Genomic DNA, 21,857 nt, shown 5'->3' with positions numbered 1-21,857 from the left:
CCCTGCGATCTGTAGCATCGCTTGGAAAACTGACTGACAGGTTGGTCACACTTGTCAAACATAGCGTTTGACAAGTGTGACCAACTTTTTACTATAGATGCTGCCTATGCAGCATCTATAGTAAAAGATAGAATGTTTAAAAATAATAAAAAAAATAAAAAAATGCTTATACTCACCCAGACATCTCACCGGCGTCCGTTCCGTATAGCTGGTCTGTGCGCACAGGACCTCCCGTGACGTCACGGTCACGTGAGCGGTCACATGACCGCTCACGACCAATCACAGGACAGTGACGTCATTCGGCGAGGTCCTTCAGCGCACACCAGGTACAGAAACCGAACGGCAGCGTGCGAGGAGGCGGCAAGACATCGAGGGTGAGTATAGGACTGTTTATTATTTTATTTCTTATTTTTTGACCACTTATATGGTGCCCAGTGCGTGGAGGAGAGTCTCCTCTCCTCCACCCTGGGTACCAACCGCATATAATCTGCTTACTTCCCGCATGGTGTGCACAGCCCCGTGCGGGAAGTAAGCAGATCAATGGACCCCTAGGTGTGCGGAATCCCTGCAATTCCGCATTTTTAATGAACATGTTGCTTTTTTTTCCGCTATGCGATTTTTTCGCGGAAAAAATCGCAACATTTGCACCAAAAATGCGGAATACCCTGTAAATAATAGGAGGCTTATGTAAGCGTTTTTTTTCGCGTTTTTATCACGTTTTTATAGCGAAAAAACGCGAAAAAAACGCTAACAATCCTGAACGTGTGCACATGGCCTTACTTTGGCAGGTGCGCAGACTTCCCAAGCAGATACAAAATCTTTAATATCATTATTCATGGACGGCCACCAAAAATGTCTAGCAGTAATCCCAGGATGACCACTAAAGACGGAATTATGAAAGTCCTGTAACACCTGCAATCTTAGGTACACAGGCACAAATAATTTGGACCCTGGGGAAGTCGAAGGAGCCAACTACTGGACTTTACGAATCTCCTCATCTAATTCTAAGGTTACCATAGAAATTACAATACCCTGATATATAATGGAGGATGGAAGTTCTGGAGGAGAAATGGAATCTAGACTACAAGACAATGCAACAGCTTTCACATTCTTAGACCCTGGCCTGAATGTAATAGAAAAATTAAACTGAGAGAAAAACAAGGACCATCTGGCCTGTCTAGGAGTTAACATTTTAGCCCATTCAATGCAAGCTAAATTGTTGTGATCAGTGATGACCGTAACTGGATGAACCACCCACTTCAAAAAATGCCTCCATTCCTCAAAGGCCAATTTGACAGCAAGCAACTATTGATTCCCAACATCATAGTTTTTCCGCTGGGGATTTTTTAGAAAAAAAATGACATGTACCCAGGTTAGTCAGAGTTTTGGGCCCCTGCGATAAGACTGCCCCCACTCCGATCCCTGAAGCATCCACCTCCACAATGAACGGTTCTTGGAGATCAGGTTGGATCAGAATGGGTGCAGACCTAAAACATTCTTTTAATCTTTCAAAAGCCCTGATAGTACTTGGAGACCAAACCTTGATATTCGCCCCCCTTATGTGTAAGGTCAATAAGTGGTTTAGTAATCTGTGAAAATCCCTTGATACATTTTCAATAATAGTTGGTGAATCCCAAAAACTGCTGCAAAGCATTAAGATCACGAGGTTGAACCCAATCAATTACACTGCCTGCACCTTCCCAGGGTCCATCTTAAACCCTTCTGATAAGCCCCTAGAAAGATATTTCCTGAGCAGAAATAACACATTTCTCTAATTTAGCAAACAAAGAGTTCTCTCTCAATCTCTGTAATACAACATGGGCATGTTCCTAGTGAGTCTCCAAATCTGGTGAGAAAATTAGAATGTCATGGAGGTAAATCACAACATATCTTCCAATGCAATCAGAAAAAATATAATTCATAGAATTTTGAAGCACAGCAGGTGCATAAGATAAGTGAAAAGGCATGACAAGATTTTCAAAAAGACCCTCAGACTTTAAAAATGCCATTTTCCACTCATCACCCTTCCGGATGCGTATCAAATTGTAAGCCCCTCTTAGATCAAGTTTAGAAAACACTGGCGCCCATAAGCTGATTATATAGGTCAGGGATGAGTGGAAGTGGATAAGTATTTTTAACCATGATATTGTTTAGTTCTTGGAAATCAAGGCAAGGACAGAGACCCCCATCTTTCTTTTTAACAAAGAAAAATCCAGCAGCTATAGGGGAGAAGGAATGACAGATACAACCCTTCCATAAACTTCCATTAACATATTCTTTCTTGGTGGTCCGCTCAGGCCCCAAGAAATTGTAAAGGCAAGCTTTTGGCAATTTGGAGCTAGAAATAAGATTAATAGCAAAATCATAGGAACGATGGGGAGGTAGTTTCTCCACCGCTTTTTCCGAGAACACATCTCCGAAGTCCTTCAGGTATCCCAGAAGACCCTTCAGAGCATATTTGTATGTTTTTTAGACATTTGTTGTAACAATTGGAGCTCCATTTCACAATCTCCTTCTGACACTAATCAGTAACAGGAATGTGCATCTGCAACCATGGAAACCTGTTGTGATCCGCTTTTTGGGCTCCCCTAGTGGTGGCTGGTGGTACTGGAGACTTGTGTGTTCTTTTCTGCCTCTGCTCACCTGCTTCCATCAGTTTTGGGAGTTCCCTATTTAGCCTTGCTCTCCAGTCACTTCCTTGCCGGTCATCATTGTAACCTGAGTCTTTCAGTTGCATGTTCCTGCTACCAGTCTGCTGATCAGCTAAGTGGACTCTTGTCCTTTTTGTTTTGTATTTTTTGTCCAGTTTACAGTTTGTCATTTCCTGTTACTGGAAGCTCTTGTGGACTGAAATTGCCACAAGTCTTAAAGTAATTTCAGGATGGGTTTTTGAAAGGGTTTTTCAGCTGACCGTGAAGTCCTCTTTTGTATCCTTCCTCTATCTAGTAAGTGGACCTCGCTTTGCTAAATCTACCTTCATACTGTGTATGTCTTTTCCTCTGAACTCACCGTTAATATATGTGGGGGCTACTATCATCTTTGGGGAATTTCACTAGAGGTAAGCCAGGTCTGTTCCTTCCTCTTCCAGGCGTAGTTAGTTCTCCGGCTGGCGCATGGCATCTAGGCAGCCGTAGGAATGCTTCCTGGCTACTGTTAGTTGTGTGGTAGATTTAGGTCACGGTCAGCTTGAGTTTCCATCACCCGAGGGCTAGTCTGTTATTTTGTATTTCTGATGTTCCCATGCCATTGGGGAATCATGACAGTATGACCGGCCACTGTTAAAGTAATTGGCAGAAGAAAGGAGAGTAAAAGAAGTCTGTAGATTTTTTTTTTTTTTTTTCCCTCACATGTTTGCTACTTAGTTGGCTCAGTTGTATTTCTGCTCTATTTACAGCCTTGCCTTTCTCTCCTTCTAATCCTTGAATGGCTCTGATCTCTCCGGTTTAAGGATGGACTCTCAGAGTTTGGCTGCAGGTTTAAATAATCTTGCTACGAAGGTTCAGAATTTACAAGATTATGTTATACGTACTCCTATTTCTGAACCTAAGATTCCTACACCAGAGGTATTTTCCGGAGATAGATCTCGGTTTCTGAATTTCAAATGTAATTGTAAATTATTCCTTTCTCTCAGACCTCACTCCTCTGGAGATCCTGTTCAGCAGGTTAAGATTGTGATTTCTTTGCTGCGAGGTGACCCTCAAAATTGGGCATTTTCATTGACACCAGGGGATCCTGCGTTGCTCAATGTGGATGCGTTTTTTCTGGCTTTAGGGTTGCTGTATGAGGAACCTAATTTGGAGATTCAAGCTGAAAAAGCTTTAATAGCCCTGTCTCAAGGGCAAGATGAAGCTGAGATATACTGCCAAAAATTTCGTAAATGGTCTGTGCTTACTCAGTGGAATGAGTGTGCCCTAGCGGCAATTTTCAGAGAAGGCCTTTCTGATGCCGTTAAGGATGTCATGGTGGGGTTTCCTACGCCCACAGGTCTGAATGAGTCCATCACAATGGCGATTCAGATTGATCGGCGTTTGCGGGAGCGCAAACCCGTGCACCATTTGGCGGTATCTTCTGAAGGGACGCCAGAGAAAATGCAATGTGACAGAATTCTGTCAAGAAGCGAGCGGCAGAATTATAGGCGCAAAAATGGCTTGTGCTTCTACTGTGGTGATTCCGCGCATGTTATATCAGCATGCTCTAAACGTACTAGGAAGGTTGACAAGTCTGTTTCTATTGGCACTTTACAGTCTAAATTTCTTCTGTCTGTAACTCTGATTTGTTCATTATCAGTTATTACCGTGGATGCCTATGTGGACTCTGGCGCCGCTCTGAGTCTCATGGATTGGTCCTTCGCCAGGCGCTGTGGGTTTGATTTGGAGCCTCTGGAAGTTCCTATACCTCTGAAGGGTATTGATTCTACACCTCTGGCTTGTAATAGACCACAGTTCTGGACGCAAGTGACTATGCGTATGACTCCAGACCATCAGGAGATGATTCGCTTCCTCGTGTTGCATAATTTACATGATGTGTTAGTGCTTGGATTACCATGGTTGCAATCTCATAACCCAGTACTGGACTGGAAAACTATGTCTGTGTTAAGCTGGGGATGTCGGGGGGCTCATGGGGACATACCTTTGGTTTCTATCTCGTCATCTATTCCCTCTGAGGTTCCGGCATTTTTGTCGGATTTTGGGGATATTTTTGAAGAGCCTAAAATTGGTTCTCTCCCTCCCCACAGAGAGTGTGATTGCGCCATAGATCTGATTCCAGGCAGTAAATTTCCAAAGGGTCGTTTGTTTAACCTATCTGTACCTGAGCATGCTGCCATGCGAGAGTATGTTAAGGAGTCCCTGGAAAAGGGACATATTCGTCCTTCTTCATCACCTTTAGGAGCTGGGTTTTTCTTTGTCTCTAAAAAGGATGGCTCGCTGAGGCCTTGTATTGATTATCGACTCCTGAATAAAATTACTGTCAAATATCAGTATCCGTTGCCGCTGCTTACTGATTTGTTTGCTCGCATAAGGGGGGCTAAGTGGTTCTCCAAGATTGATCTCCGTGGGGCGTATAATTTGGTGCGAATTAAGCAAGGGGATGAGTGGAAAACCGCATTTAATACGCCTGAGGGCCACTTTGAGTATTTGGTAATGCCTTTCGGCCTTTCTAATGCACCTTCAGTTTTTCAGTCCTTTATGCATGATATTTTCCGTGAATATCTGGATAAATTTATGATTGTGTATTTGGACGATATTTTGATTTTTTCTGAGGACTGGGAGTCTCATGTTCAGCAGGTCAAGAGGGTTTTTCAGGTCTTGCGGGAGAATTCTCTGTGTGTAAAGGGTTCTAAATGTGTTTTTGGGGTTCAAAAGATTTCCTTTTTGGGGTACATTTTTTCCCCTTCTTCTGTTGAGATAGACCCTGTCAAGGTTCGGGCTATTTGTGACTGGACGCAGCCTACTTCTCTAAAGGGTCTTCAGAAGTTCTTGGGCTTTGCTAATTTTTATCGTCGATTTATAACTGGTTTTTCTGGTGTTGCTAAGCCTCTTACGGATTTGACTAAGAAGGGTGCTGATGTTGCCAATTGGTCCTCTGCCGCTGTGGAGGCCTTTCGGGAACTTAAGTGCCGCTTTTCGTCTGCCCCTGTGTTGCGCCAGCCTGATGTCTCTCTCCCCTTTCAGGTTGAGGTCGATGCTTCCGAGATCGGAGTGGGGGCGGTTTTGTCGCAGAAAAGTTCTGATTGCTCAGTGATGAGACCTTGTGCGTTCTTTTCTCGAAAATTTTCTGCCGCCGAAAGAAATTATGATGTCGGTAATCGGGAGCTTTTGGCCATGAAGTGGGCATTTGAGGAGTGGCGTCATTGGCTTGAGGGTGCTAGACATCAGGTGGTGGTTTTGACTGATCACAAGAATCTGATTTATCTTGAGTCTGCCAGGCGCCTGAATCCTAGACAGGCGCGCTGGTCGTTGTTTTTCTCTCGGTTTAATTTTGTGGTCTCATATCTACCAGGTTCTAAGAATGTGAAGGCAGATGCCCTTTCTAGGAGTTTTGAGCCTGATTCCCCTGGTGATTCGGAACCTACAGGTATCCTTAAGGATGGGGTGATATTATCCGCTATTTCCCCAGATCTGCGACGTGCTTTGCAAGAGTTTCAGGCGGATAGACCTGATCGCTGTCCACCTGGTAGACTGTTTGTTCCTGATGATTGGACCAGTAGAGTCATCTCGGAGGTTCATTCTTCTACGCTGGCGGGTCATCCTGGAATTTTTGGTACCAGGGATTTGGTGGCTAGATCCTTCTGGTGGCCATCTCTGTCTCGAGATGTGCGTGTTTTTGTGCAGTCTTGTGATGTGTGTGCTCGGGCCAAGCCTTGTTGTTCTAGGGCTAGCGGGTTGTTGTTGCCCTTGCCTATTCCGAAGAGGCCTTGGACGCACACCTCGATGGACTTTATTTCTGATCTTCCTGTCTCTCAGAGGATGTCTGTTATCTGGGTGGTGTGTGACCGTTTTTCTAAGATGGTTCATTTGGTGCCATTGCCGAAGTTGCCTTCCTCGTCTGAGTTGGTTCCTTTGTTTTTTCAAAATGTGGTTCGCTTGCATGGTATTCCTGAAAATATCGTTTCTGATAGGGGTACCCAGTTCGTTTCTAGATTTTGGCGGGCATTCTGTGCCAGGTTGGGCATTGATTTGTCTTTTTCGTCTGCCTTCCATCCTCAGACTAATGGCCAGACGGAGCGAACTAATCAGACTTTGGAGACGTATTTGAGGTGTTTTGTGTCTGCGGATCAGGATGATTGGGTTGCCTTTTTGCCGTTGGCGGAGTTTGCTCTTAATAATCGGGCTAGTTCGGCCACTTTGGTTTCCCCTTTCTTTTGCAATTCGGGGTTTCATCCCCGTTTTTCTTCTGGTCAGGCGGAGTCTTCGGATTGTCCTGGAGTAGATGCTGTGGTGGATCGGTTGTATCGGATTTGGGAACAAGTGGTGGACAATTTGAATTTGTCCCAGGAGAGGACTCAGCGGTTTGCTAACCGCCAGCGTCGGGTTGGTCCTCGCCTTCGTGTTGGGGACTTGGTGTGGTTGTCTTCCCGTTTTGTCCCAATGAGGGTTTCTTCTCCTAAATTTAAGCCTCGGTTCATCGGTCCCTATAGGATTTTGGAGATTATTAACCCTGTTTCCTTTCGTTTGGACCTCCCGGCATCTTTCGCTATCCATAATGTGTTCCATCGGTCGTTGTTGCGGAGATACGAGGTGCCGGTGGTTCCTTCTGCTGAGCCTCCTGCTCCTGTGCTGGTTGAGGGTGAATTGGAGTACGTTATAGAGAAGATCTTGGACTCCCGTATTTCCAGGCGGAGACTCCAGTATCTGGTTAAATGGAAGGGCTATGGTCAGGAAGATAATTCTTGGGTAACTGCCTCTGATGTTCATGCCTCGGATTTGGTTCGTGCCTTTCATAGGGCTCATCCAGGTCGCCCTGGCGGTTCTTGTGAGGGTTCGGTGCCCCCTCCTTAAGGGGGGGGTACTGTTGTGATCCGCTTTTTGGGCTCCCCTAGTGGTGGCTGGTGGTACTGGAGACTTGTGTGTTCTTTTCTGCCTCTGCTCACCTGCTTCCATCAGTTTTGGGAGTTCCCTATTTAGCCTTGCTCTCCAGTCACTTCCTTGCCGGTCATCATTGTAACCTGAGTCTTTCAGTTGCATGTTCCTGCTACCAGTCTGCTGATCAGCTAAGTGGACTCTTGTCCTTTTTGTTTTGTATTTTTTGTCCAGTTTACAGTTTGTCATTTCCTGTTACTGGAAGCTCTTGTGGACTGAAATTGCCACTCCTGTGTCATGAGTTGACACAGGAGTCTTAAAGTAATTTCAGGATGGGTTTTTGAAAGGGTTTTTCAGCTGACCGTGAAGTCCTCTTTTGTATCCTTCCTCTATCTAGTAAGTGGACCTCGCTTTGCTAAATCTACCTTCATACTGTGTATGTCTTTTCCTCTGAACTCACCGTTAATATATGTGGGGGCTACTATCATCTTTGGGGAATTTCACTAGAGGTAAGCCAGGTCTGTTCCTTCCTCTTCCAGGCGTAGTTAGTTCTCCGGCTGGCGCATGGCATCTAGGCAGCCGTAGGAATGCTTCCTGGCTACTGTTAGTTGTGTGGTAGATTTAGGTCACGGTCAGCTTGAGTTTCCATCACCCGAGGGCTAGTCTGTTATTTTGTGTTTCTGATGTTCCCATGCCATTGGGGAATCATGACAGAAACCCCAGTACCAATCCAGCAGGTAAATTATCCTACACTAAACAAGATATGGATTCAGAGTGGAGTGCTCCCACTTGGAGAGTGAAATCCACCATTGCTCTCTTGACCAAATTGTGAGCTAACGGTGTCTTGTCAAGGGTGATGACTTGAATGGGTCTTCCTAAACTAACTGTCCCTAAGGCTGGGGTCACACTAGGCTTATATGGGTGCGAGTGAGCCGAGAGTCGGCCGAGTATCCGTGACAATCGCAGCATGCTGTGATTGTCTCAGACCGAGGAAAACGGCCGACAAAAAATCGGCTGCTGGGAGCTGCCCCATAGTTTAACATTGGTCCGACTGCAATGCCATTTTTTATCGCATTGCACTCGTCCATTTTAGTCACCAGTGTGACCCCAGCCTTACCCTAACTTCAGAAACAGTCCCCAATCAATAAAGTTAGCAGCAGACCCATAGTCAATGAACGCCAATGTTGATAAACTCCTGGTTCTCGAAGGATAACACCGTATTTATCAGTACTTTATCAGAGGAAGAAAAAGGTACCTGGGAGTCTGGGTGACCTCCTCGGCCATCACCCAGACTCAGACATTCTCCCAATGGTTTGATAGCTTCAAGACGAGTTGGGCAATTCTTTGAAAAATGTCCAGAGAGACTACAGACTGACAGAGTCTGAGATCTTGTAACATAGTAACATAGTAACATAGTTAGTAAGGCCGAAAAAAGACATTTGTCCATCCAGTTCAGCCTATATTCCTATATTCCATCATAATAAATCCCCAGATCTACATCCTTCTACAGAACCTAATAATTGTATGATACAATATTGTTCTGCTCCAGGAAGACATCCAGGCCTCTCTTGAACCCCTCGACTGAGTTCGCCATCACCACCTCCTCAGGCAAGCAATTCCAGATTCTCACTGCCCTAACAGTAAAGAATCCTCTTCTATGTTGGTGGAAAAACCTTCTCTCCTCCAGACGCAAAGAATGCCCCCTTGTGCCCGTCACCTTCCTTGGTATAAACAGATCCTCAGCGAGATATTTGTATTGTCCCCTTATATACTTATACATGGTTATTAGATCGCCCCTCAGTCGTCTTTTTTCTAGACTAAATAATCCTAATTTCGGTAATCTATCTGGGTATTGTAGTTCTCCCATCCCCTTTATTAACTTTGTTGCCCTCCTTTGTACTCTCTCTAGTTCCATTATATCCTTCCTGAGCACCGGTGCCCAAAACTGGACACAGTACTCCATGTGCGGTCTAACTAGGGATTTGTACAGAGGCAGTATAATGCTCTCATCATGTGTATCCAGACCTCTTTTAATGCACCCCATGATCCTGTTTGCCTTGGCAGCTGCTGCCTGGCACTGGCTGCTCCAGGTAAGTTTATCATTAACTAGGGTCCCCAAGTCCTTCTCCCTGTCAGATTTACCCAGTGGTTTCCCGTTCAGTGTGTAATGGTGATATTGATTCCTTCTTCCCCTGTGTATAACCTTACATTTATCATTGCTAAACCTCATCTGCCACCTTTCAGCCCAAGTTTCCAACTTATCCAGATCCATCTGTAGCAGAATACTATCTTCTCTTGTATTAACTGCTTTACATAGTTTTGTATCATCTGCAAATATCAATATTTTACTGTGTAAACCTTCTACCAGATCATTAATGAATATGTTGAAGAGAACAGGTCCCAATACCGACCCCTGCGGTACCCCACTGGTCACAGTGACCCAGTTAGAGACTATACCATTTATAACCACCCTCTGCTTTCTATCACTAAGCCAGTTACTAACCCATTTACACACATTTTCCCCCAGACCAAGCATTCTCATTTTGTGTACCAACCTCTTGTGCGGCACGGTATCAAACGCTTTGGAGAAATCGAGATATACCACGTCCAATGACTCACCGTGGTCTAGCCTATAGCTTACCTCTTCATAAAAACTGATTACATTGGTTTGACATGAGCGATTTCTCACAAACCCATGCTGATATGGAGTTAAACAGTTATTCTCATTGAGATAATCCAGAATAACATCCTTCAGAAACCCTTCAAATATTTTACCAACAGTCTCCATCATTGTCTCCATCTTCTCTCCGCAACACAAAGACTGGCAACTCTAACCTCAGGTAAATGGACCTGCTTCGGGGAAGTATAACGAGCAGCCCGTGGTTCTCATGGATTTTGCGGTCCATTTGTATGACCTGAGTCATGGCCGCCACCAGAGAACAAGGGGCGTCATGGAGGACCAGAGCATCCTTGAGGGTTTCGGAAAGGACTTTTTGGTACTGGCACCTGGGAGCAACATTGTTCCAAAGAACTTAGGTGGACCCCCTACGGTACTCAGTACAGTAGTCCTCAGCTGTGTGGCCCCCTTTGTGCCAGGTTCATGATCTTAGCCTCAGCAACCTGGATTCTGTCGGGTTAGTTATACAGCTCTGGCAAAAATTAAGAGCCCACCACATCAAAACCCTGTCATGGGCAGCCCAATCTCCAGACCTGAACCCCATTGAAAACCTCTGGAATGTAAACAAGAGGATGATGGATAGTCACAAGCCATCAAACAAAGAAGAACTGCTTACATTCTTGCCCCAGAAGCAGTGTAAAAGACTGGTGGCAAGCATGCCAAGACGCATGAAAGCTGTGATTAAAATCATGGTTATTCCAAAAAAAATTAATTTCTGAACTCTTCCTGAGTCAAAATATTAATATTGTTGTTTCTAAATTATTATGAACTTGTTTTCTTTGCATTATTTGAGGTCTGAAAGCACTGTTTTTTTTAATTTGACCATTTCTCCTTTTCAGAAAAACAACAAAATTTATTGCTTGGAAATTCAGAGACATGTTGTCAGAAGTTTATAGACTAAAAGAACAATTTACATTTTACTCAAAAATATACCTACAAAGAGAAAAATCAGACAAGCTGAACATTTTGCAGTGGTCTCTTACTTTTTGCCAGAGCTGCATATCAGACCTAAACTGTCAAAAAAGGTGTCAACAGAAAACCATTCTGGAGCTTGTGGGTGTAAAAATTGCAGGAAACACGGGATGCAGTGACGGGCAGGAGGCAGAGCAAGGGTTAACAAGTATAACAGTTTTAATGTAATAGGGGAATACTCCACGCAGAGAGCAAAAGAGTTAAACAAGATATTAACAGTATATACATCAGAAAGAGAAAAAAAGCTATTGCCTTAAAAAATTTTAACACTTTATTGAGGTAATTTTTTAAAATGAGTATCTAAAAGATTTTTTGCAGATAACAAGAATACAATAAAACTGTGAAGACACGTAGTACAAAATGAAATTGGCCTGACCAATATGGAAAAATGTGCCACGGGTTAGAATGATCTAAAAAAAGCTACAGCAGCAAAAGTAGCGAATAAAAAATCAATAGAATTTGTATCAGAAAGGGCAAGAAGCCTCTTTAAATGGTCAAGGAGACCTATAAAATAGATTAAATTCACAATGATATATCAAGTGACTGATAGATACAACGTATGTACTTTAAACAAAAAAGTATTACATCATATATGTGGATAAGGTGTCTCCGTGCAAGTGCAAAATGTCAATGAAATGGCAGGGCTGACTAGCAGCTGTAAAAGGCAAACATGAGGGACAAATGTGGCTGTAGGTGACCCGGTAAGATATATGCAGCACTAGTGGCAAAGGCACATTACCTGTGAGGTGCAGACCGGTATCCCCGACGTGCGTTTCATGTACAGCTTTCTCGAGGGGAGTTGTGGCTCTGCAACTATAATCACTAATGACGTCAGGTCACAAGTCTCAGGGCAATTATTAGCTGGCAATGTCAAGGTGTAGATAACGGTCACGTACCCGGTCTCTTTCAGGTGGCACACGCGCGGTACTCACGGGCCCGAAGTATCTGGCACCTTGCTTTATGGTGGTCACCGGGCACACACTGCATGTCTATCCCTCTCTGGTCCCCACTATTGGCGGCGGGCAATGGCGGACGCTGACCTGAGCCACGCTGGTGCTCCCAGGACGGAGCACTCCTCTCACTGGCTTCTACAGCACGCCTGTCCCTTCTCTCTGTTCTGTGTGCACGGCTCTGCAGGCGATGGCACCCTCTCTATGTGGCCCCCTCTCCAGTGGGGGCAGGGGGAGCAGAGCACACCTCTCACCGCTCTGCACTCCGTTGGCGCCCTACACCTCTGCGGCGTGTGCTTTCTGCTTTTATCCCCCCCTCGCTGCGCATGCTTTCCTCCTGTCTCCCTCTGCCCTCCTGGGTCTACAGGAAGGTCCACCTCACTAGGGCTTCCCCCAGGCAATAGGGGGAAGGTCCAGCTCACTCAGGCATCCCCCCGGGAACAGGGTATGCTGCCTCAACAGTTCCGGCCCCAGCTAGCAGGTACCTGCAGTGCGGTCGTCCCCCTTACATGGGGACAAAAGAAAATGCCCAGTTTTGAGGACCCCCTCGCAGTAGGGACATGATTATTCCCTCCCGCTAGAACTCCTTCCCTGACGACCAGGGGTGCAGGGTAAAAAATAACATGCAACTCTCCCTGAATACCCTCAACTGGTCTTACTCTCCTCAAAAATTATCAGGGTGATATCACAGGTTCAGGAGAGACCAACTGTATGTCAGAGGGCACTGACATCACAGCCACTAACGGCAGTGGGTGGCTATGGTGGTTTTTCATCAATTTGTTTATCTGACCCTTCAACAAATATTGCGATGACTCCAGAGTCTGGCAATCCTTAGCCAGATCCTGAGTCATCTGTGTCAAATTCTCCACCTGGTCACAAAGTGTGTGAACAAGATCCATTTTGTCAGAAAGAAAAACATATTGGCCAGACGTAATGTGATGCTAGTCACTACTAACAGCCAAATTGAGAGTCAGAAAGGTCAAGGTGTCCAAGGTCATAAGCCAGGAAGGTACATCATAAACAGAAGGAAAAGACAAAAGTGTGGTCAAGTAACGTTCCGAGGTCAGAATACCAGGTGGATAACAGATCAAAGTACTGACCGCTTCAGCACACCTCAGATTGGACAGCCGAGCTGTCAGTAACTGCATCCCAGGCACACTGAGGGTGGAACCATGACAGTTTGTGCTTTGGGGCGATCTGTGGGCAGGTCACTTCTTGTTTTTTCAGCTTAATGCAGGAAGATAAGACTCTGCCTACAGTCCTGCCCCTGAGCACTGGCATAACATTAGCTGCAAACTTTAAACACTGATTAACAAGAACCACAAGATGGATTTCTTCACCCCAGGTATCATTTTCATAAGATTAACACTTCCAATCTTACAATGCCTGTAGTTTACCTGCTGACAAGTTTGCTTTAAAGCTTTTGTCCGGTCTTAAGCTACAAGTCTGCAGTCACTATGTGACTGTAGACTTGTGAATCCTCACATTGCTCGCTGTGAGGATTCTCTGGTGCAGAGTCATGTAACCACTAGAAGGCGATATGCAAACTCCCAGCCAGATTCCTACTAGACTGTTTCCGGCCTCGCTCAATGCACTAGCATTGAGTAAGGCCGTATGTTGTGACTGCGACCGCAGACGCGGCCGAGCCGACACCTCAACGTCGCCAGACATAACGACGTGGGGCGAGCGTCCCTAGTGGGAACGGAATGTGGACCCACTGGACCACAGAGTTAACTGAACCTACCCAGACTAGGGAAGGGCAGTGTGCAGGGTCTGTGGCAGCTGAGCATGTGGACAAGATGGCGATATGCAGAACTAGATTACACCGCACAACTTCAGATATGAAGAAACAAAGTTTAATCAAATGAAAACACTACATAACAAAACATAATGTCAGGATCCCGATTCCACACATCAGAGTAGGGTACACGTCTCAGGATAACAGACAAAGGCAGGAGGACATCACGGGTTGATGAATTCCAGGGTTATCTGGCATGGGCTGCTAGGACGGCCTCTCTCTCAGGCCTCAGGCGCAGCACAGGCTCAGCAGGAGAACATCAGACACTGACCTCAGACGGACTTCTGACGATGGCAAGGGTCATCACGGGTTGATGCAGTCCAGGGTCATCTGGCACAGGCTTACTAGGATGGCCTCTCTCTCTTTGCAGCACAGGCTCAGCAGGAGAACATCAGACACCGACCTTGGACAGACATTAGACAATGGCAGGGGTCGTCATGGGTTGATGCAGTCCAGGGTCATCTGGCACAGGCTTACTAGAACAGCCTCTCTCAGACCTCAGGCATAGCACTGGCTCTGCAGGAGAACATCAGACACCGACCCAGGACAGACTTCATCACAGGGTGGACCCCAGGGAACCGGTGGAACATCGGGTCACAGGCAGGACATCAGGACATCAGACACAGGCTGGACATCAGGACATCAGGTCATTGGACACAGGATAGACACCTGGGACACTGGCGTGGCAGCCCAGGTCATCAGGACATCGGACACAGGAAGGACATCAGGACACCAGACACAGGCTGGACATCAGGAATACCGGATAGACATCTAGGACACTGGAGTGGCAGCCCAGGTCATCGGCTGCGACGCTGGCGTGGCAGCCCAGGGCATCAGGTCATCGGACACAGGAAGGACATCACGACATCAGACACAGGCTGGACATCAGGAATACTGGATAGACATCTGGGACACTGGCGTGGCAGCCCAGGTCATCGGCTGGGACACGGATGGCACAGGACCAGGTAGCGGTGGTCATCAGGTTCCTAGCAAGCACCGCTGGACTGGAACTGGGCCCGACGGGGTTAGCACCGCATGGGAGGCTGAGCACAGCATAGTAAGAGCTCAGCAAGAACACCGGACTCCATCTTTAAAAGATGAGCCCTGAAGTTCAGTCACTGGTTGCGGGGTGTCAGACACAAAAGGACTTCAGGAAAATAACACAATGGACACAGTTCACAGGATCAGGTACTGGATATGCAGCCTCCAGGATAGGCGGGTCTGGGTACTCTGCCCCCAGAATAAGAGGAAAAGCAAAACACAAGCAGATCTGGATATGCAGCCTCCAGGATAGGCGGATCTGGATGCTCTGCCCCCAGAACAGGCGGAAGACAGGTATCAGCTCTCCCAGAACATACTGCAGACAGAACGGGAGCTGAATACCTCACACACAAGGCAAGACACAGAAACACAATGCAATGCTCTGGCAACGCCCAACAGGAAAGAGGGAGTTTATATAGAAGCAACCCCTCAGCGATAGGCTGAGGAAAACAACACAGGTGCACACTCAAACCCTAATAAAAGCAGGGTAGGAGTGGCCGCACGCACCCTAAGCACAAACAGAAACCATTACAGCACAGATAGCACAGGAACTGTGGCTTAGGGCACCTGGCAGTGACTGCTAGCCTGAACACATGTGGAAAGTCGTGCGCCAGCTGCAGAGGACCTTGCAAGCTGTGGATAGGTTCCACAGCGGCAGCCAGGGACCGCACATGCGGGTGGTCATGCAGCAGGGCAAAGACATCACAGCACATGTACAGCTGCGCAGCAGTACAAGGAACTGAGCCACATTCATACAGGTAACAGACTACAGTATCCCTGCAAGTTAGGGGGAGGGGAGCAAGGGTTAAAGCAGAGACATGCAAAAGTAACGCTGAAGAAACAAGGTATAAACCCAGCGGCGTTACACCGTGCCTATCTAGTTGGAATGTGGCTAGGAGTATGCATGTCACATAGCTTTAGACCAGACAATCCTTTTAAGTATTGGAATGCAATTTATATTTCAGCAGTAAAAATGGCCATGCTTCAAAAGCTTTTATATTTATTTGAAACCCTACCAGTAAGTTCTTTTCAGGGAGCTACGTAATGTTCAGTCATTCATTATCCAATTATTTGGTCCTAGAAAATGGGTAGGATTAAACATAAAATCCTACTTGCTAGTAACTTTAGGGAAGGCTGGGAATCCCTAATATTACCAAATACTCCTGGAAACACACCTACGCCATATCCCAGAGTGGTCTATTCTTAGTGTATTTTTTTAGATGGATGGAAGATGAGAAATTGCGGCTAACATCAATTTACCCTAATTCACACCTCTGAGGGACCCCTTCAAATAAACTATACTCCTATATGTTTGGACTAATAACTTTCTCTAAAACAATTTGAAAAATATGCTTACAAATTTTTAAATTAATGTCGGAAGATTCTCCTTTGATTTCCTTTTTAATTTAACCCCTTTCCGACATCAAGCGTAAATGTACGCCGACGACAGACACCCTCCCTTTGATGTGGGCTCCGGTGCTGAGCCCACATCTTTTCCGACACATATCAGCTGTTTTGAAAAGCTTACATGTGCCGCTAACAGCCGAAGGAGGAATCGCGATCCTCCCAAGGCTGTTAACCTGTTAAATGCTGCTGTCAAACTCTGTGGCATTTAACTCGCGCTTCCTGCAAGCGTGCCAGAAATCTGCCCATTGGTGACCCCCATCATGTGATCGCAGGTCACCGATGGGTTGGTATGACAACCAGAGGTCTCCTGCAGACCTCTATGGTTGTCACTGCCAGTGGTCAGGGCTCATAGCAAGTGAGTAATTCTACATACAGGTGATCTTATCATCTCCTGTATGTAGTAGAGCCGATTGGGTTATAGCAGGTTTTAGTCTCCCATGGAGACTTTTGAAGCATGCCAAAAGTAAAAAAAAGTTTTTAAAAATATAAAGAAGATAAAAAAAAAATGAAAGTTCAAATCACCCCCCTTTCGCCCCATTCAAAATAAAACAATTAAAAAAAATCAAACATACACATTTGGTATCGCCACTTTTTTTCACCACTTAGATAAAAAATAACCTAGACATGTTTGGTGTCTATGAACTCGTAATGACCTGGAAAATCAAAATGACTGGTCAGTTTTAGCATTTAGTGAATCTAGCAAAAAAGCCAAACAAAAAACAAGTGTGGGATTGCACTTTTTTGCAATTTTACCGCACTTGGAATTTTGGAATTGTTTTCCTGTTTTCTTATACATGACATGCTAAAACCAATGATGTCATTCAAAAGTACATCTCGTCCCGCAAAAAAAAAGCCCTCACAGGGCCATATTGACTGAAAAATAAAAAAGTTATGGCTCTGGGAAGGAGGGGAGCGAAAAACCAAAACGAAAAAAACAAAAATACCCTGGGTCATGAAGGGGTTAAACAACACTAATTGCTCATGACAACAGCTACAAGATGATTGATGGCTTGTAAGTGAAGGTTGGCTCAACCTCCATCAAACAATGTGTATGCAAGATGTGCAAAGCATGGAATATCTCACAGCTCTAATAAATAACACTATTGAGCCTTTTGAACTAATCTGGACTCTGTGTACACATAAATGTTCCAGATGAAGTTAATTCACCATCAAGCTTGACCTAACCATGGCTTCTTTTTCTTTCTAAAACCAGGACAAGCGGTATTTGCTGCCACCAATGATCAAATTGCCAGTCTGGCAGAACAGTTGTATTCCGCAGATGTAAACAAAGCCGCCAGCAGTGATATAACCCTCAACCTCCAGTATAAGGCATCCAGCTCCCAAACCAGCTCTGGAACTGACTATGCAAGCCAAAAGTAAGCTTATGATGTTGTCAGTATTTTGGAGTTAGTTTACAAAGCTAAAATAAGTAAAATATTCAAATTTCAAAGTTTTAAAGACTGGGAATTGTCTAATTTGTGAGTAAATTATGTCTAGTGTGATTGGGGGAGGTTCCAATGGTCGAACCCCCAGACGTCAGTAATAGCAAATTTCAATCTTTGTAATATATATATATATATATATATATATATATATATATATATATATATATATATATATATATATATATATATATATTAATATATATATATATACACTCACCGGCCACTTTATTAGGTACACCATGCTAGTAACGGGTTGGACCCCCTTTTGCCTTCAGAACTGCCTCAATTCTTCGTGGCATAGATTCAACAAGGTGCTGGAAGCATTCCTCAGAGATTTTGGTCCATATTGACATGATGGCATCACACAGTTGCCGCAGATTTGTCGGCTGCACATCCCAAAGATGCTCCATACAAGGCAGGATGGATCCATGCTTTCATGTTGTTTACGCCAAATTCTGACCCTACCATCCGAATGTCGCAGCAGAAATCGAGACTCATCAGACCAAGCAACGTTTTTCCAATCTTCTACTGTCCAATTTCGATGAGCTTGTACAAATTGTAGCCTCAGTTTCCTGTTCTTAGCTGAAAGGAGTGGTACCCGGTGTGGTCTTCTGCTGCTGTAGCCCATCTGCCTCAAAGTTCGACGCACTGTGCGTTCAGAGATGCTCTTAGGCCTACCTTGGTTGTAACGGGTGGCGATTTGAGTCACTGTTGCCTTTCTATCAGCTCGAACCAGTCTGCCCATTCTCCTCTGACCTCTGGCATCAACAAGGCATTTCCGCCCACAGAACTGCCGCTCACTGGATTTTTTTTCTTTTTCGGACCATTCTCTGTAAACCCTAGAGATGGTTGTGCGTGAAAATCCCAGTAGATCAGCAGTTTCTGAAATACTCAGACCAGCCCTTCTGGCACCAACAACCATGCCACGTTCAAAGGCACTCAAATCACCTTTCTTCCCCATACTGATGCTCGGTTTGAACTGCAGGAGATTGTCTTGACCATGTCTACATGCCTAAATGCACTGAGTTGCCGCCATGTGATTGGCTGATTAGAAATTAAGTGTTAACAAGAAGTTGGACAGGTGTACCTAATAAAGTGGCCGGTGAGTGTATATATATAGTATAATGCAGCCCATATTACACCAGTATTGTGGCCACCACGTACCTGCTGATTTAAAAAAACCAAAAACATACTCACCTCTCCTCATTCCCCCGCGGCTCCGATCTCTGAAGTATTTTTACTCAGCAGCTCCACTGCCGACACAGCATGGTGACGGATGAAGTGACGTCATCATGCCTGTTGAATCAGACGTAGAGAAGGAATGATGGGAGAGGGAGCGTCACCTGTGTTTTATCAAGACCAAAGTCAGCGCTGCCATCTACCAGGAAATTTTAGAGCACTTCATGCTTCCCTCTGCCGACAAGTTTTTTGGAGATGGAAATTTCATTCTTCAGCAGGACTTGGCACCTGTCCACACGGCCAAAAGTACCAATACTTGGCTTATAAATAACAGTATCACTGTGCTTGATTGGACAGCAAACTTCTGACCTGAACCCCATAGAGAATCTGTGGGGTATTGTCCAGAGGAAAATGAGAGACACCAGACCCAACAATGCAGATGAGCTGAAGACTGCTATAAAAGCAACCTGGGCCTCCATAACACCTCAGCAGTGCCACAGGCTGATCGCCTCCATGCCACGCCGCATTGATGCAGTAATTGATGCAAAAGGAGCCACAACCAAGTATTGAGTGCATTTACTGATCATAAGTTTCAGTAGGCCAACATTTCGGATTTTAAAATCATTTTTCAATCTGGTGTTATAAAGTATTCTAATTTACTGAGATATTGACTTTTGGGTTTTCATTGGCTGTAATCCATAATCATCAATATCAACAGAAATAAACACTTTAAATAGATCACTCTGTTTGTAATGATTCTAGCTAATATATGAGTTTCACTTTTTGTATTGAAGAACTAAAATAAATTAACTTTTTGATGATATTCTAATTTTGTGACATGCTCCTGTATGTCCCTAGTGTAGGGCACAATCGATAGATTATGTATCAGGTGAGGGTGTCTACTATATATTTAGTTCTCCATTCAAGATTTTTTTTGTGCAAGTAATGGTAAAAATTCAGTATTGAGAACTATTAAGTATCCCAGGTATAGTGCTGTCATAGAGACATTATTTGAGTCCCTAAAAAAAAGTTCATCCATTGGCTCTAGTTGAGACGTTCTCAGGCTCACTTACTTACTAGTAATATGTACCTCTGACTAAGCACAGAGTGGGGTAAATGTCTCCATCATATTTATGTACAATTATTTTCATGATTTAATGACAGAACCCTATTATTGGTATCATTTTCTCATAGGTATAACCTCATAATTAGTGGGTATTATCCCTTTTCTGAGGGGATGTCCTAAACATACATTGGTCACCAGGTATGGACTGGGGCTGAAATTCAGTCCTGGCATTTGAAATCACACAGGCCCATGTTGTCCCCATCCCCATGAACCAGATGGGATATGGGAAAGGAAGATTTTCTACAAGACCAATATTTCTAATGATACCGGTGGCCTGCTGGGGTAAGTGACGGAGTCAGCAACTTTGTGCTCCTTCACAACTCTTAACAGTATGGGTGTCTTCAGAACACCGACTTTGTAAACAACGTAGCAGACAAGGCGGCCCATGACCAGACAGGCCCTTCTGGCATTTGTTTGTTAGTCACATAGAGAGACCATTTGCATTATCACTAGCAAAAGGATAGAAATTAGAACAGTCTCACCAGTTATTGCACGGGGAAGGCACTTGAAACCCAAACCTTTGGTGTCCTGCTACTCAGTCCTCTGGTGACTTTGAAATACTCATCAAGGGAGAAGATTCCAATGTCTCAAATACTTTATCCGGGTGCCAGACAGATTGCCGTCCTGTGTGTATCAAAGAAAATGTGCTTTCTGACTTTTGAGACCGGCAAGACATATATAAATCCATAAATGTAAAACACAACGGACTACATTACAAAGTGCGCATGTCATAAATCTGTTTTTTAGCATACAGTGGACTATTACAGGTTCTTTCTTTTTGTATGGGCCCGAGGGTGTTATTTATATATTTATAAATCTTTTAAAGAAAGGCCACATTTTAATTTTTTAAACCTATTTTAATAGTTCAATTTAGCAACTGTAAATCCCACGAACCTATGTGTAGCTACTTCATAATGTAGCCTTTTACGGTTATAAAGAGTTTAAAGAGCTCGGAATGGGTATCCCCTGGCTTTCTAGAGTGTCAAGAAGGAACCAGAAAGTATAGACCTATGAGGACCTGGTAGGCATCAGAGTGAGAAGTGAGTGGTGAGTGAGTAGTATTTTCTTAAATTAGTCTGGACCCCTTTAATAGTAACTGTATCCCCTGGACAACACCTTTATAAAGTGTAGCTCCAACGTGTAAGTTTTTTCTTTTTTTCTTTTAGATCTTCATATATATTGTTCTTATCTCAGTAAAAGTTATATCTTCTCATAATATGCTTATCCAAATTCCACCAAAGAATCACATGAAAGACATTGCTAATATGGACATTATTGCCTCTTTATTTACTCTATTATTTGTACAGGCTTTTCAGCTATGTGAATGAAGCCAAACTGTTCGCCCGTCCAACCTTTTCTCGCTTCATCGCTCTACTTGACAATTTTATAAGGACCACAGGAACGGCCGAGTCGGTGCCTAGCGCTGAGGTCACAGAGCAAAATGCCTTTGTAGATGAGCTCTTCAAGACCACAGTGTTCAGCATATTATCCAACTTCTTCGTTTCCCAAGGTAAATATATAAACTCATACACCCGTAATGCATGTAAAATAATAAAGACACACAACTTATAACAAACAGTCACAATTGAATTAGTGGGTACAATAAATTATTGGGCCTCATATGAAAGCTATAAACCTATAAAGTGGCACTTTTCCTTTTCATGGATGCAGAAAACTTCATGACCTGAAGTTTTTTTTTTCTCTTAATGGTGTTTTACTTATAGGTTAATTAATGCTATCAT

General features: G+C 44.4%; 1 protein-coding gene across 1 annotated transcript in view; it reads left to right on the top strand.

Annotated features, from left to right (window-relative positions):
• LOC143818468 (uridylate-specific endoribonuclease D-like) overlaps nt 1-21,857 on the top strand; it is a 41,789-nt gene that overhangs the window by 5,544 nt on the left and 14,388 nt on the right. The window contains 2 exon segments of the mRNA XM_077299763.1: nt 17,579-17,741; nt 21,423-21,625. Of these exon segments, the coding sequence (XP_077155878.1) occupies nt 17,579-17,741; nt 21,423-21,625 (366 nt within the window).

The sequence above is a fragment of the Ranitomeya variabilis genome, chromosome 3, assembly GCF_051348905.1.
Source record: "Ranitomeya variabilis isolate aRanVar5 chromosome 3, aRanVar5.hap1, whole genome shotgun sequence".
Classification (NCBI taxonomy): domain Eukaryota; kingdom Metazoa; phylum Chordata; class Amphibia; order Anura; family Dendrobatidae; genus Ranitomeya; species Ranitomeya variabilis.
The sequence above is the reverse complement of the archived record's forward strand: the minus strand, read 5'-3'. Positions and strand labels throughout refer to the sequence as shown.